Below are 17,771 nucleotides of genomic sequence, written 5' to 3' on the forward strand. Positions count from 1 at the left end.
AAATAAATAAATAAATAAATAAATAAATAAATAAATAAAATAAATAAATAAGGTCAGGTGTGGTGGCTCACACCTGTAATCCCAGCACTTTGGGAGACAGGTGGGTAGATCACCTGAGGTTGGGAGTTCGAGACCAGCTACTACAAATACAAAATTAGCCAGGCATGGTGGCACATGCCTGTATTCCCAGCTACTTGGGAGGCTGAGGCAGGAGAATCGCTTGAACCCAGAAGGTGGAGGTTGTGGTGAGCCGAAATCGTTCCATTAGACTCCAGCCTGGGCAACAAGATTGAAACTCAATCTCAAAAATAAATAAAACAAACAAACAAACAAATAAATAAATACAAAAATATTGACAAATTTGCACTTTGATGAGGACTTTTAAAATGCAAAATAATGTACTACAACTTTTTTTTTTTTTTTTTTTTTGAGACAGGGTCTCATTCTGTTGCCCAGGCTGGAGTGTAGTAGTGCAATCTCAGCTCACTGCAACCTCCATCTCCGGGGTTCAAGCAATTCTCATGCCTTGGCTTCCCAAGTAGGTGGGATTACAGGCACATGCCATGATGCCCAGCAAATTTTTGTATTTTTAGTAGAGATAGAGTTTTCGCCATGTTAGCCAGGCTGGTCTCGAACTCCTGACCTCAGGTGATCCAGCCACCTCGCACTCCCAAAGTGCTGGGATTACAGGAGTGAACCACCATATCCGTCCCATATTTCAACTCTTAACATTAGTTCTAACAGGGCTGGCAGACACTACTGTGGGGGCACATTTTGGAAATGTGTGGAATTTTTTTCTTTTTCTTTTTTTTATACTTCTCAGCCCTTACTACTCGAAGTATGCTTTTACTAGACAGCAGTGTGGGCATCATCTAGGAGTTTGCTAGAAATGCCAAATCTCAGGGCTTGCCTACTGAACCAAAACCTACTGAACCAGAATCTGCATTTAATAAGAACCCTGGATGATTTATATGCACATTAAAATTAGGAAGCACTGGGCTAGAATGTACTTATTGAAATCAATATTATTTTATTATAATTAGTTTCTTTTTATTTCCCTTTTATATTGCTGTTAGGGCCCTATATTGATTATTTTAAATGTGTGTAGATGGGTTAATTATTAAGAATTTCATTTCAAGGTACTAAAAAGTTCGTTACAAAATATTTGCTATGTGAGAGGCAATGGGTTTGAGACAGATGACAATCACTGTTTTAAAGTACTGTGATTCTAAAAATAAGTTTGAACTTCTGCTGCCCTATATCCATTCTTAATCTTTTTTTTTTCTTCCACTTTTTTAGAGACTGGGTCTCATTCTGTTGCCCAGGCTGGAGTGCCATGGTGTGATCATAGCTCACTGCAGCCTTGAACTCCTGGGTGCAAAAGATTCTCCTGCCTCAGCCTCCCCAGTAGCTGGGACTGCAGGCATGTGCAACCACATCCGGATAATTTTTATTTTATTTTATTTTATTTTAGAGACAGGGTCTCACTATGTTGCCCAGGTTGGTCTCAAACTCCTGAGCTCAAGTGATCCTCCCTCCTGGGCCTGTCAAAGTGTTGGAATTATAGGAGTGAGTCACTGTGCTTGGCCTCCTGGTCTTTATTTCCTTATTTGGGAAAGCTACTTCACCTCTCTGCCTCAGTTTCCTCATCTGTAAAATAACGGGCATAGAATTAAATAATTTTTATGATCCTATCCAAACATAGCCTTCTTTAGACTGGTCAAGCAAGAAGTAGGTATGTGCTGGAGAAAGCAATTGAAAAAGTTTGAGAAAAACGATGAAAATGTATGAAAGAACTATGGGGATATAGGAAAAGCAAAACGTCACAGGACAGGAGAGACACGGAGACAAGAATGTGAAGAGACTAATAATGAAGGCATGGAGACAGAAAAAAGAGATGACTTCTGATCAAAGCAATTCTACCCGCCCATGAATTTTCATGGCTACCAGCTGGCATAAAATCATAAAGACAAATTTCAGTTCCTCTAACGGAATTGCATTTGTAATAATCATCACAATATTTCTACAGAGTAAAAATGACAAAGATAATTTGAAATGGAAAACACTGACAAGATGCAAAATAAATGACTATACCTGGCAACAAATTTAGGGACGGGACAGAATTTGCATGAGTGAAGTTTATTAACCGGCAGACTATGGGACATCAAGCCCGGAAGGTTTTGATGGGTCCCTGTTAACCTCCTCAGGTAAATCAGAGAGAAATGATTTCGCACTAGCTCCTTGCAACAGTGACTTCCTTCTCGCCGTGGAAGAGACGGTGACGTGCACCCCTTTCACTTTTCATTATCTGCTACACAAATAACAGCTACGCAAATGCTCCAATGCCATGTCCAGTCCTAATCTATACATTTGCAAATGTCTCTGTTTGTCTCCATGGGTTATTATATCCTTTTGTAGCCGTCCGAGATGGTAAAATATCAGTTTTCTTTCTCTCGAGAGACCAGAGACGTCTGTGGGTGTGAGTACCGACTATGCATGAGTTATCGCAAATGACACGATGGGGGCCTTCCTCTTACTCAGCTTATGGTCTAATAGAGGAGATAAATGTAAGAGCTAACATTTATTGGGAAGGTTTTATATGCCAGATAAATATAACAGCTAATGTTTAACTACAGTTGTCATTTTGGTAAGTGTCTTATGTGTATTTTTTTTTCACTTAATATTTTTTTCATTTTATGTTCCTGGGAAGTAGCTACTCTCAAAATCTCATTGTATTGATGAGAAATTTGGGGATCAGAAAGGTTAAATAGCTTGTCATAAGTCATACAGCTAATGAGTAGCCAAGCCTGGACTCTAAGCCCAAATAGAAGCAAGTAAGGCTTGCTTGTCCTTAACTGCTATTCTATACTAGCTCAGAAAAATAACAATGATTAGTGGAAACCATGCTCAACTAAATGCCCACTTTACGATTCCTGCTCATTCCCTCCCTCTTGAGTCTGTGTGGCCGAGGATTTTTATTCATTATGAGTGTTTGTTTATCCTCTTACACATTTGATTGCTTGACTGAATGGAAGGGAAGACTTCATGCTGCCAGGGGCTTTGGCGCTGTGTTTTCAGGCACACAGAGGCAGAATTCTGACAGATGTATTTTCAATGGAAGAAGTTGTATTAGGTCAGTTTCTTAAGCTTTTTAAAGAAAATCCTTATTTTGAGGGTTGGTGCGGTAGCCCATGCCTGTAATCCCAGCACTTTGGGAGGTCGAGGCAGCCAGATCACCTGAGGTCAGGAATTCGGGACCAGCCTGGTCAACATGGTGAAATCCTGTCTCTACTAAAAATACAAAAATTAGCCGGGTGTGGTGGTGCATGCCTGTAATCCCAGCTACTCGGGAGGGTGAGGCAGGAGAACTGCTTGAGCCCAGAAGGCAGAGGTTGCAGGGAGCTGAGATCACACCACTGCACTCCAGCCTGGGTGACAGAACGAGACTCCATCTCAAAATAAAATAAAATAAAATCCTTATTTTGAAAAATACAATAGTAACTTTGTGGCCTCCCAACAGCCAGGAATTTCATATACCTCTAGAAGGATTCCCACCCTGTGAAGACGACCCTAGGGATAGGAGATAGCATGACCAAGGGCACCAGGAGGGAAAACACAATTTTCCGGTAGACCAAAAAAAAAAAAAAAAAAAAAAAATCCCTGCTTTTTTTTATATATTGCTTTCGCTTTTTATAAATCTTTACCTGAGACAGACTGGAAATACTGCACAGTCCAGGCGATCAATATGGACAGCAGAAAGGTTCCCAGAAAGTAGATCTGCAAACATCAGAAGCACACATTAGTGACTGACAAAGGCCAGGGGCCACAAGGGCGGGGCTGGTGGGAGATGAAACCTACCAGGGCTGAGTGCAGGACAGCACCCCAGAGAAGCCGCAAGTGCAGGTAAAGCCAGGCCAAGGAGCAGGGGCTGAAGGACTCCTCATTACTGTGGCTCCAGCACCTGCAGACAAAGCCCAGGGCATCTTGACGTGTCAGCCAACTTTGGTGGCACGACCCAGGACTGGCATTTTCAGATCCACAAACCTACATTCTTCTGCTTTTGGACAAATGAGCACACTCAACTGACAAAGATGAGAGACAAAGAAAGAAAGCCAGTGGCCAAATAAGTGGTTTGGCCTGATCTGACATTCTAGAATCCCAGTAGGAAGTTTAGAAAAAGGTCAGTTTTGTCCTTAATTAAGAGTCAAGCCTGTTCTGCTGTGGTGACAGCAAAAATTTAAAAATAAATAAAATAAAAGTCAAGCAAGACGCTGAAGCACAGGACCTGCTAGAACAGTATTTCTCTTTAAAGTGCATATGTAGGAATGCCTCCTTAGCTTTCAGAAAAGCATCAGCTAATTAGGCCGGGCCTGGTGGCTCACACCTGTAATCCCAGCACTTTGGGAGGCCAAGGCAGGTGGATCACCTGAGGCCAGGAGTTAGAGACCAGCCTGGCCAACATAGGGAAACCTTGTCTCTATTAAAAACACAAAAAATTAGTCTGGTGTGATGGTGCACGCCTGTAATCCCAGCTACTCAGGAGGCTGAGGCATGAGAATCACTTGAACCCAAGAAGTGGAGGTTGCAGTGAGCTGAGATTGCACCACTGCGCTCCAGCCTGAGTGACAGAACAAGGCCTTGTCTCAAAACAAACAAGAGACAAGCATGGGCTAATCAGATTGTTATTCTTTCTATTCTCGTGGAAATTTTTGGTCAGCCCTTAAACTTCAGATCAAGTACCTTCTATATCTTAAAATTCAGATATTAGAAAAGAGAAATACACTCAGATCTGGCTGAATGTTTTCTAGTAGAAGCAAACCCTGGGCTTTTTCTTTCTTTTCTCTCTCTCTTTTTTTTTTTTTGTTCCTTTAGTAGAGATGAGGTTCCATCATGTTGGCCAGGCTGGTCTTGAACTCTTGACCTCAAGTGATCTGCCCGCCTCAGCCTCCCACAGTGCTGGGATTACAAGTATGGGCCACAGTGCCCTGCGTTTTGTTTTTGTTTGTTTGTTTTTTAAATACAATTTACATTACAAAATAAGGGTAAAGCTAACTTTAACCAAGAAGCAAACATCATCTACTTGGGTTCCTCAGATTCCACAGTTCTAGAGGCTCTGAGCTCACCTTTCGTACAGTTCCTGGAGAATGGAGATGTTATTAGAATGGAGAGTTGAGTCAATTTCCAAGAAATCCAAGATATGGTGTGGGATTATAGTACCTTCCTCGATTAACAGGGCCAGGTTAAAAAATCCCTAAAAACAAACCACAAACCAAGCTCATCAACTCCTTGAAATAAAACCTAGACACATACTCTTCATCAGAACGTAAATGTTTACAACCTCTAAAATTTTTTTTAGTCTCTAGAGCCAGATGGTTTTGTCATTTTCATTGATGAATTGTTTCCCTAAATATATGCATCTTAGAAATTTATTTGCAGGAGAACCAGGAGGCTTTCAGAAGCTGCTGTGTCCCATCTGCTCTGAAGCCAGTCAACCGGGAGATCTGTCCTTTCTCGCTTACTCTCTTAAAACAGAACTTACTGGAAAACGTGCCCTTGTATCATAAATGAAACAAGAATACCGAGTTGAATGCCATGTCCATTGCCTACAGACTATGCCCTCGGTTGCCATAGCCCTGTCGGAAATCTGACAAAATGTTTCTGTGGCTAGGGCGGCTTCCCATGATTGACATCCCAAGGTGGTGCCAGCCTTGCACAGGATCACCTAAGGGCACTCATCTCAACTTTCCTAGGCTGGTGCAGAAACCTCTTCTCATGACTCTTCTTGGCACAGATCTCCACTATGGTGTATTTTCCTACCTCTTCCTCTGACATCTTGTTCTTGATCCTTAGAGGTAGGACCTGTCTTATTGGGCTGTATGGATCCAATAAAATAAACATAGTTAGATGGCCCGACCATAGACATGCTTCATAAAGGATGGGTACTATTACACTACCTGGAGAATACACACCCTCCATCACAAGCCGAGCAGGTGGCCAGATTAAGAAACAAGCAGAAAACGATGTGGTGCTTACCATTAGAACTTGACCAATTAAACTGGATTGCTGCCCTTGAAAGAACTCCGGATCGTGTTTTGTTTTTAACTTCTATTTCAACTTTAGGGGTACATGCACAGGTTCGTCATATAGATTATTTTGTTATGTGTTACGGGGGTTTGTTGTACACATTATTTTGTCACCCAGGTACTAAGCCTAGTACCTATTATTTTTCCTGATCCTCTCACTCCTTCCAACCTCCACCCTTAGGTGTAGTGTCTATTGTTCTCTTCTATGTGCCCATGTGTTCTCATCATTTAGCTCCCACTAAGTGAGAACATGTGGTGTTTGGTTTTCTGCTCCTGCATAGTTTGCTATGGATAATGGCTTCCAGCTCCATCCATGTTCCTGCAAAGGACGTGATCTCATTCTTTTTTATGGCTGCATAGTATTCCATGGTGTATATGTACCCCATTTTCTTTATCCAGTCTACTGTTGATGGGCATTTAGGTTGATTCCATGTCTTTGCTATTGTGAATAGTGCCGCAATGAACACACATGTGCATGTGTCTGCATAACAGAACAATTTATAATCCTTTGGGTATATACAATCTCATTACTGGGTCAAATGGGAGTTCTGTTTTTAGGTCTTTGAGGAATTGCTAGTGTTTTCCACAATGGCTGAACTAATTTACACTCCCACCAACACTGCATAAGTGTTCTTTCTCTTTGCAACCTCACCGGCACCTGTTCTTTTTTGACTTTTTAATAATAACCATTCTGACTGGTGTGAGATGGTGTCTCACTGTGATTTTGATTTGTGCTTCTCTAATGACATGATCACATCGAATGACTTATGTCTTCCCTCTGATCTTGCCTCTTAGTTGCCTCTGACAACAATCTAAATGAAAATCATCATTTGCCATGTTGCATACTCCAGGACTTTCACAACCATCATATGTAGCAATCACGATAAAAATACTGGCAGCTCACATTTTGAGTGCCTGCCATATGTGAGGCATTGTTCTGTTTTCTATATTTATTCATTTAACCCTCATAACAACAAATTGATATAGGTGGTATTATCCTATTTTATAGATGAGGAAACTGAGGCACAGAGTGGTTAAACAACTTGCCCAAGGTTACACAGCTGGAAAGTGGAAGAGCTGGGGCGTCAAACACAAGAGGACAGGGTTCAGAGTCTCAAATCTTAAACTCCCCCAAGGTGCCACGAATAACCTCTAAATAGATGAAGCGTTAAGTATCTTTAAGATGCACACACACACTCACACAACAGCAGAAAATAAACTACTTCTGCACTCTGAAAGGAAGGCACTCTTAAAATTTGAGGTATTAAGAGAAAAGAAAAAAATGGCTTTATGAATTTTTTTTTTTTTTTTTTGAGTGCAATGGTGTGATCTCGGCTCAGTGCATCCTCCGCCTCCCGGGTTCAAATGATTATCCGACCTCAGCCTCCTGAGTAGCTGGGATTACAGATGCCCACTACCATGCATGGCTAATTTTTGTATTTTTAGTAGAGATGGGGTTTCTCCATGTCAGCCAGGCTGGTCTCGACCTTCTGACCTCAAGTGATCCGCCCACCTCAGCCTCCCAAAGTGCTGGGACTACAGGGTTGAGCCACTGCACCAGGCAGGCTTTATGCAATTTTAAAGTCTCTAATCAATGGAATAATACCAAGATTAAAATAAGTGGGAAAACAGAGTAGGGGAATAGTTGTATGCAATGTAATAGCTTAATGTTCATTATCGACTAGATAAATATATAAAGAACTAATTATGGTTTAAATTTTTAAAAGTGTCAAAATTCCAATAGATAAACAGACAAAGAATAAGAATAGAGAATTTACAGAAAAGAAAATGTGAAAAGTTATCATAAACAAGTATATGTAAAAGTGTCCATTGTCACTAGTAATTAAGTAAATGCATGTTAAAAACAGTAAGAAAGTATCAACATATCATTATTCAATTAGCAAAATTAAATCATGAAAGCATCCAGTTGCTGGTAAGACTTCAGTCATCCTTCTCTACTTAACCGCTGATGGGTGAGGTATTAAATGGAAAGCCCTTTCAGAAAGCAAAATGGCAGCGTGCTATCATGTAGTCATAAAACCATTTATTTATGTTTTTATTTTTACTTTTATTTTTTGAGATGGAGTCTCACTCTGTTGCCCAGGCTGGAGTGCAGTGATCTTGGCTCACTGTAACCTCCACCTTCCAGGTTCAAGAGATTCTCTTGCCTCAGCCTCCCAAGTGGCTGGAACTACTGGTGTGCACCAACACGCCCAGCTAATTTTTGTATTTTTAGTAGAGATGGGGTTTCACCATGTTGGCCACGCTGGTCTCAAACTGCTGACCTCAGGTGATCCGCCTGCCTCGGCTTCCCAAAGAACTGGGATTACAGGCATAAGACACTGTGCCTGGCCTCATAAAACCCTTTAGAATGTCTGACTCAATAATACTATTTCTCAGATTATAAGGAAAGTGTTCAAACTAAGAAAAAAGATGGAAATATAAAAATATTCATTGTAGCACTAGCTATAATTCCAACACAAGAGGAAACCACCTCCAAGTCTTCCTTGGTAGACTATAAATCCCATATAGGCAAGAGTATGATCTATCTTTTTATCTTATGTCCCCACGACTAATCATTGTCTAAGACATGGTAGGACTAGATAAATGTGTGTCAAATCAATGAATAAGTTAGTAAACAAAAGTATAAGCATCCACCAATAAAGTAAAGCTTAAGAAATTATAATGAATCAGTTCAACAGAATATGGGGCAGCTATTAGAGGTAATAATTAGCGACTATGTAATAAAACGCACACAGTCCTACAATGAATGATAAGACAGATTTTAAAAGTGACAGGTGGCCAGGTGCGGTGGCTCGTGCCTCTAATCCTACCACTTTGGGAGGCCAAGGTGGGCGAATCACGAGGTCAAGAGATCGAGACCATCCTGCCCAACATGGTGAAACCCCGTCTCTACTAAAAATACAAAAATTAGCTGGGTGTGGTGGCACATGCCTGTAGTCCCAGCTACTCAGGACGCCGAAGCAGGAGAACTGCTTGAACCTGGGATGCAGAGGTTGCAGTAAACCAAGATTGTGCCACTGCAATCCAGCCTGGCGACAGAGCAAGACTCTAAAGTGACAGGCACACTATAGATAACGTGACAGATGCATTTGCTTGCGGGCAGGGACTGCAAGGAAACATGAAGACATAAAGGAGTAAAATCCCTGCCATAGAATTATCAGTGCATTCTTTGGTTTATTTTCTTGAAAATTATCCTCCATTGTTTTGTAACATTGGCTTTCCAAAAGTAAAATAAAATTGAAAAAAAAAATCCAGGCCCAATTTTAAGTGACAGGAAATATGACCTAAGGGAGTTTATTTCTATAGCAAATGACTTTAGCAGCAACTCCTTCTTTTCAGAGGAAATGATAACAGAATAGATCACGTCCACCGAGTGTACTTGGCATTGGGCTTAGAGCTTTACACTGAACATCTCATTTAATCCTCACGATCTATGAGGCAGATGCTCTTATTACTGCCATTTACACATGAGCAAATAGAGATTCAGAGATTTAGTGACTCGTCAGGGACAAAGAGCTATGGAGTGAGAGAGATGTGGGATTTTAACCCAGGTAATGACAACCGTGATGTTGTACTTCCACTTAAAAAAAAAAAAAAAAAGATTGGCCAGGCACAGTGGCTCATGCCTCTAATCCCAGCACCTGGGGAGGCCAAGGTGGGCAGATCACTCGAGCCCAGGAGTTCAAGCCCAGCCTGGGCAACATGGCAAAACTCCATCTCTACAAAAAATTAGCCGGACATGCATTTGTAGTCCCAGCTACTTAGGAGGCTGAGGTAGGAGGATCGCTTGAGCCTGGGGGATCAAGGCTGCAGTGAGCTGAGATTGTGCCACTGCATTCCGGCCTGGCTTACAAAGTGAGACCCTGTCTCAAAAAACTCCACAAAACAGTAACAACAAAGAAATCCCACCAAAGATTGATACAGGGATGAGTTTCCAATTTTTGTTTTGTGGTCAGACTGTAAAGCACAACACCAGAAATCCGTTGCAGCAGAGGGTAACAACTATCCAAACCTCCATCATGAAAATGATTCTGAGGTCCTCACAAGAGGATTCCAAGTAGCAAATGTAGAGGGAATAAGGGAAATTGAGAATCATCGTTGGAACAGCATGGTAATAATCATAAGAGGCAAAATTCCTGCCCAAAATGTATAATCTCAATCTATTCAGAGAAAACAGAAGACAGACCCAAATCAACAGACATTCTACAAGCTACCTAACAAGCATTCTTCAAGTATCAAGGGTCATGAAGATGAGAAAAGACTGAGGAACTGTAATAGATTGGAGAAGATTGGAAAGAAATATACAACTCAATCTAATGTGGGATCCTGGATTGAATTCTGGAACAGAAAAAGGATATTAGTGGAAAAATTGGTGAAATCTACATGAAGTCTGAAGTGTAGTTAATAATACTGTCCCAACATTAATATCTTAGTTTGACAATGGCATTGTGGTTATGTCAGATGTGAACATTAGGGGAAGTCGAATGAAGGGTATACAGAACTCTCACCTATTTTTGCAACATTTCTGTAAATCTAACATTATTTTCAATTAAGAACTTTACAAAAAAATCATTGAGGGAAAAACTCTGTCACTGAAGCACAGCCCAACAGTACAAGCAAACCACTTCCTATTGTGGATGCACTTCTAATTTCTTGAGTTTCTACCTGGTGAGTGAGTTTGATGTAATTTTGTAGAAATACCCTTTGATGTCTTTGATGTTTGGAGCCAAAGATCCAGTTTTAGGAGCTGGGCACTTTGCTTACCATCTGATTACTTGGCCTTGAACAATTCATTACCTTTTGCTTTCTCTCTTTTTTTTTTTTTTTTTTTTTCTGAGACAGAGTCTCGCTCTGTCGCCCAGGCTGGAGTGCAGTGGCGCGATCTCAGCTCACTGCAAGCTCCACCTCCCAGGTTCACGCCATTCTCCTGCCTCAGCCTCCCAATTCATTATCTTTGACTATAAATAGGGTATAATAATCTCCATTCCCAAGGGATTATGTGAGAATGGCACAGGGGACACAGTAGGTGTTTAATAAAGGCTCACCCTGATGGTTAGTGTCCTCATAGAGTTGTTTGATGGGCATGTGAAAATGGATGAACAATGGCTTTGTAAACTGTGCAGTGTATGCACACATAAAGGACTGTTAGGAAGATTTCTGGTTTTGCAAGTTCACAAATGGATGTCACCAAGAACTGGGTTTTTTTCTGAGACAGGGTCTCGCTCTTTCACCCAGGCTGGAGTGCAATGGTGTGATCACGGCTTGCTGCAGCCTTGACTTGCCAGGCTCAAGCAATCCTCCTGCTTCAGTCTCCCAAGTAGCTGGGACTATAGGTGAGCACCACCACACCCAGCTAAGTTTTGTATTTTTGTAGAGACGGGGTTTCGCCATGTTGCTCAGGCTGGTCCTAAATTCCTGACCTCAAGCCACTCATCCCCGTCGGCCTCCCAAAGTGCTGGGATTATAGGCGCGAGCCATCGCGCCTGGCCAAGAGCTGGTTTTTGTTGTGGTTGCTGTTTACCTGGGAGTCTCCATCCAGGGCGGCTTGGGCATACATCTGCACAGACAACTCCAGGTCTTGTGACTGGTTTTGGTGGCCATAGTAGTAAAGGTCTCCCATCTTCAAATATGCTGCAGGAAATAAAGCACAGATCCATTTGTCAAGTGGTTTTTTTTCACACCAACATTTTAAATTAATTGGCCCATTCACATGAATGAAAGGTTTTCCTATTAGTATCTGAAGAACATCTTTATGTTTCCCTGATATGTCAAGAGAGAAACAAGCAAAAAGGCTTTTTACCCAGAGCATCCCTATATCTAGACATATTTTGCTTTCCTTTTTTTCTAAATTTTTTGTGATAGGGTCTCCGCCACCCAGGCTGGAGTACAGTGGTGACATCAGGGCTCACTGCAGCCTTGACTTCCTGGGTTCAAGTGATCCTTCCACCTCAGCCTCCCAAGTAGCTGGGATTACAGGAGTATGCCACCACACCCAGCTAATTTTTGTATTTTTTTTATAGAGATGGGGTTTCACCACGTTGTCCTGGCTGGTCTCGAACTCCTGGACTCAAGCAATCCTCCCACCTCAGCCTCCCAAGGTGCTGGGATTACAGGCGTGTGCCACCGCACCTGGCCTCTAGACAGTTTCTTATTTGGCCGGGTAGCTCTCCTGAATAGCTCTGAACATCTTAGTCTACAACTTTGCTGCCCAATCAGCCAAGGTTGTTCTGGGTGCTTTACCTCACATCTGACATTTTGCTGTTCATCTTTGACATCTGTTGTTGGTAACTCTTTGCTTTAGCCATGTATTTTATTTTCCTCTGAAGAAAAACTTATGTTTAAGAGTGTATGTATCGGCTGGGTACCATAGCTCACACCTGTAATCCTAGCATTTTCGGAGGCTAAGATGGGCAGATCACTGGAGGTCAGGAGTTCAAGACCAGCCTGGCTAACATGGTGAAACCCCATCTCTACTAAAAAATACAGCAATTAGCCAGGTGTGGTGGTGTGTTCCTGTAATCCCATCTACCCAGGAGGCTGAGGGGAGAATCGCTTGAACCTGAGAGGCAGAGGTTGCAGTGAGCTGAGATAGCGCCATTGCACTCCAGCCTGGGCAACAGAGCAAGACTTCATCTCAAAAAAAAAAAAAAAAAGAGTGTATGTGTTAGTCAATGTCCAAGAAGGAAAACAGAATCCATTTCAGCTGGTTCAAAAGAGGAATTTCATCATGGAGAAGTAGTTACTAGGGTGTTCGGAGAGCTGAAAAGGCAAATGGAAAACAGTAGGCAGCCGAGATCAGCAGTGAGAAGGCTACTATTATCCCCAGGACTTAGGGGCCACAGGGTGCCTGTAATGTTACCAGAGACCCAGAGCCTGGTGCTGAGATCAAAGAGGGTAGAGCTGCCAGGCAGGGGCTGGAACCATGGAAACGTAGCCCCTGCCAGAGACACAGTTCAAAGCAGAGAGAGAAGGGGAGAAGTACTTGGGCTTCTTCTCCCATCCTGCAATCTTCTGCCAGTGCCTCTTACTGCCTGAAAGGAATCAGAAGCCTGTGGGTAGAGGAGTCCAGGAACTGTAGTTCCTGGAGGCCAGTCCCTCACCATGTAGAGCAGAGGAATCCGCACAGATGACTGGCCCAGAGAATTGTTCCATAATAGCGTTCTCTTTTACATTTTCGTTGACTCAGAAGAAATGTCGGGGGCCAGGTGCAGTGGCTCATAACTGTAATCCCAGCATTTTGGGAGGCCAAGGCGGGTGGATCACCTGAGGTCAGGAGTTTGAGACGAGCCTGGCCAACATGGTGAAACCCTGTGTCTACTTAAAAATACAAAAATTAGCTGGGCGTGGTGGTGGGCGCCTGAAATCCCAGCTACTCGGGAGGCTCGGGCAGGAGAATCACCTGAACCTGGGAGGTGGAGGTTGCAATGAGTCCATATCATGCCACTGCACTCCAGCCTGGGGAACAGAGCGAGACTGTCTCAAAACATAAAAATAAAAAATAAGAGATGTTGGGTCCAAGCACTCCATGGGACAATGGGCGAGGGGCAGTGCATTGTGTGAGGCTGCGAGCAGAGTTTAGCGATCTTAATAGCAGAGATTTTTCACGTTCTTTTCTAATTATTTAGAAATACCTCACTTCACACAAAGCTGTCAGATGTTCCCTGTTACTAAAGATGAAAAACTTCTAATGCTTCAGTTATGCACCTGTTTCTCTATACATACCAAAGGAAGGAGCATCGATTTGAAAAACAGAGAAATTATAGTATCTCCAAACACAGTTAACACCCAAGTATCTCCTGGCCAGGTCCTAAGGGGTAAAGGGAAGAAAAAGTTAATTCATTAATATTTCGGCCAAGTGATCAAGGTTGCCTCCATAAAACCCAATTCATTATCCTTAACCTCAGAGCTTCTACTCTGAGAAGAATACATTTACTTACGGGCCTCTCCTCACAGATGTGTGCTAAATTTGTCTGTGACACTTCAATTCCAGTTTCTGCTGCTAAAACATAATACAGCAAAGCTTCATGCCTAAAAATAGATGAGTAATAATAAATTTCATATAGTGGTTCTTACTAATATTCACAGAGAGCTTTATATTCAAACATAAGAGGGCACAAAATAAGCAGTTTTTTTAAAACCACAAAATCATGAGTTTTTTTTTTTAAATAAATATTGTTAAAAATACTGCATGCACTGATTTATTTTCTGTCTTAAAGGCTGAACTCACAGATAAGGCTGGGGAGCTAGTTGATGCAACAGCTACCTCTACTGGCTGAAGGGCATGTCGGATGTTGGCTTGGGAGTTGTCTACTAGCTTTCAGTCCTTGAATCCTTCTTCCATCCTCGCTTAGAGGAGATAAACGGTGTTAAGAAAAACCCCTGTGCTTTGGAGTCCTCTGTTTTATGAAAGGCTTTATAGGGCTTAGGATTCTGAATGAGCCTAATCAAAGCTGAGCTTTTGTTGTGCATTAGAAGTTTGGCAAAGGAGAGGCAGTTTACAAGGGACTTGATATCAATGGCCAAAAGACATAAGAGAAAAGAAACGTTTGACACCACTAGCAATCGAATAATTGCAAAACAATGAGTGACCACTTTCATCTGTTGAAAGATTGGTACAAGATTCATATTTGGAATAATGGCAAAGGCTTGGGGAAATGGACATACTCTACAACTACTGCCAGCTTGAGGGCCAATAAATACAACGGTTCTGGAAGGACAGGCCCGGGGAGTCTTAAGAACGTACATACCATGTGGCCCTACAGTTCTCCCTTGTGGGGGTTTATTCTAAAGAAACAATCAGAGATATGTGCAAAGATTCTGTTGCCATGGAGGTCACGGTAGAGCTCTTTATATGAACAACAACAAAAAACTGGAAACACATGTCTGAAAATCAGAGACTAGTGAAATTAACCCACAGTGTAGCAACTTTCAGACGTGGCCATTAAAATGATGTGTGGAAGGGTATTCAAAAACATAGCAAAATATTCATGCAAAATTTTCCATTCAGTGAAAAAAAAGCAGTATATATAAAACGATGCACCCTATTTTGCAAAGCAAAATATAACTGAACACACACATGTACACACATACACATGCAGATACAAATAGGCAGAGGAAAAAAAACCCTAAAAATTATCACCAAAATGCTAACAACACTTATTTCTGGGTGGTGAGAATGCATGTCATTTTATTCTATTCTTTTACTTATCTGATTTCCTCAATTTTTTATACGTTACCCAGCTTAAGAGTAGAACTCTATTTTAACCATAAGTAGTTTCTCAAAGCTTATTTTTCATTTTAAGGAGTTGATATTAATAGCTCTTTCTTAATTTTAGCTCCACCTAGGAACTGGTTTAGGAAACGGTGGGGAAAGGTTGAGTGAGGGGGAGTAAGGGAAGCAGATTCTGAAATCATCTTTTCTAAACTGCTAAAAGCAGCTTCTGCCAGGCAATCCCTTGGAGACCGAGAGGTGCTGGGGGATCAGATTAGGATAGTTAGACCTTCAGTCAGACATGCTGCAGGTCACAAGCCACGTGGCTGCTGAGTGAGCCAATTCACAGGCTCTGAGATACCTAAGGCAGCTGACCAATTAGCCATGACTCAGGCTAAAGAGGGACAAGGTCAGCTGAGCAGTGTCCCTTGCAGAGGCAAGCCAGATAACAAGCCCCCAAGTGCAGCTGCAACAACATCCCGAAAGAAGCCTGGGGATTAGCTAACATAGCCTGCAAAATCTATGTTTGGCGACAAGAATCCTCAGAGCAGACCCAAGGCCCCAGACAGAGGGCATGCAAGGGAGGCCCAGCAGAAAGTCCCCCTCATTCTGACACAAGGTCCTCTTCCTAAGGACTCAGAATTCTCAAGTTTCTTCAGAGACACTTCAGCCTGCACTGGTGTCTCAGTTTCCACCAGGGATTGATGAGGAAAGGAGATGGCGTAGGCCTGCAAACTAAGGTCCAATATTGGGCCAGTGCCCTCTGTGACCATAACTGACTGGGATGTGGCTCATGTTTACTAAAATGTAACAGCATGAGGTTTTTTCTGGCCAGGCGTGCGGTGGCTCATGCCTATAAACCCAGAAGTTTGGGAGGGTGAGGCGGGAGGATCGCTTGAGCTCTGGAGTTCAAGACCAGTCTGGGCAACAGTAGACACCCTGTCTCTACTAAAACACAAAAAAATTAGCTCGGCATGATAGTGCATGCCTGTAACCCCAGCTACTCGGGAGGCTGAAGCGGGAGAATTGCTCGAACACGAAAGGCGGAGGTTGCAGTTAGGCGAGATCGCGCCACTGCACTGCAGCCTGGGCAATAGAACCAGACTCTGTCTCTAAAAAAAAGAAAAAGAATTTTTTTCTTAACAGCAGAAACCAATAGGCTGGTTGTCAGAATGGGTGGGGGAAATGGAAGTTGATACTCCCTGCAAGAACATTCACAATGATAAGCTTTATAAAGATAATATCTTGTGTCTAAAGTGATCTGGTAGTGGGGAAGGAAGGCAGGAACAAGTTTTATAGAAGACTTCTATCATCCAATCATTGTGTAAACCAGGAGGAAATGTCATCGAATTCTCAAGCATTTCCACTGAGGAAACACTGAAATTCATCAGAAAGAGATGTCTAAAAAGGTATGTGATATCCATAGAAGCACTGAACAAAAATCTACCTCTGGGCCGAGCACAGTGGCTCACGTGTACAATCCTAGCACTTTGGGAGGCTGAAGCAGGTAGATAACTTGAGGTCAGGAGTTCAAGACCAGCCTGGCCAACATTGTGAAACCCCGTCTCTACTAAAAATACAAAAATTAGCTGGGCGTGGTAGTGGGTGCCTGTAATCCCAGCTACTTGGGGGGCTGTGGCAGGAGAATCATTTGAACCCAGGAGGCAGAGGTTGCAGGGAGCCGAGATTATGCCACTGTACTCCAGCCTGGGCAACAGAGCGAGACTCAGTCTCAACAAAAAAAAAAAAAGAAAGAAAGAAAGAAAAAAAAGAAAAGAAAAAAAGAAATCCACCTCTGTCTTTCATCTTGCACAATCACCCAATGCCTGTACCACCACCATCCATGTTCACATCTACTGAGCAGTGAGCTCTAGGTAGGGGCTGGCCACTCAAGACCAGATTTCCTCAGCTTATTAAAGCTTCTGAGACAATGCCTCTGCAGAAACCCTGTCCACATTTAGCCTTCTAGCACTTTGCTCTTACTGTGTTTCAACAGACGCTATCTGAAAGTATTAATTACAGATGTTCCTACACTTATATTCATAGAACAAACATTTACTCAGCATTTTTTAATTGCAGGAAACCCAAAGACAAGCTGCAAAACTATTGTCCTTCCTTGAATTTCCTCAAGCTTTAGGAAGTCAACCAGAGCTTCAAGCTTTATTTCCAATGCACACAAGTAAAATTGTCCCCTAGACAGTCATTTTGACAGGTAGAGGGGACGGGTGCGGAGACAAAGGGATTGAGAGAAAAGAAAGAATTTAAGGACACATTTACTATCCTCCTTTCAGACCCAGCACATGCATTTCTAGAACTTTTATAATGATACATCTTAATCATCAATCCTTTGGCTGCTTGCTGTGAATTATAAATTTGAGTACCCCTGAGCAGTTTCTCCACAATTATATTATTTTCCATGTGCTCTTTTCTGCCAATGCTTGAAGCAGCTCAGA

General features: G+C 42.3%; 1 protein-coding gene across 3 annotated transcripts in view; it reads right to left on the reverse strand.

Annotated features, from left to right (window-relative positions):
* The window catches only part of SEL1L3 (SEL1L family member 3), a 120,944-nt gene that overhangs the window by 6,677 nt on the left and 96,496 nt on the right, over positions 1-17,771 (reverse strand). For all 3 annotated transcript variants that reach the window (XM_017851862.1, XM_017851877.1, XM_017851867.1), the window contains 6 exons: positions 14,045-14,135; positions 13,830-13,914; positions 11,629-11,738; positions 5,124-5,251; positions 3,859-3,961; positions 3,705-3,777 (listed from right to left, as the gene is read on the reverse strand). In XM_017851862.1, coding sequence (XP_017707351.1) covers positions 3,705-3,777; positions 3,859-3,961; positions 5,124-5,251; positions 11,629-11,738; positions 13,830-13,914; positions 14,045-14,135 — 590 coding nt within the window. The remainder of the gene's footprint in view (positions 1-3,704; positions 3,778-3,858; positions 3,962-5,123; positions 5,252-11,628; positions 11,739-13,829; positions 13,915-14,044; positions 14,136-17,771) is intronic.

Source organism: Rhinopithecus bieti, unplaced genomic scaffold (genome assembly GCF_001698545.2).
Source record: "Rhinopithecus bieti isolate Rb0 unplaced genomic scaffold, ASM169854v2 scaffold_2294, whole genome shotgun sequence".
NCBI lineage: Eukaryota > Metazoa > Chordata > Mammalia > Primates > Cercopithecidae > Rhinopithecus > Rhinopithecus bieti.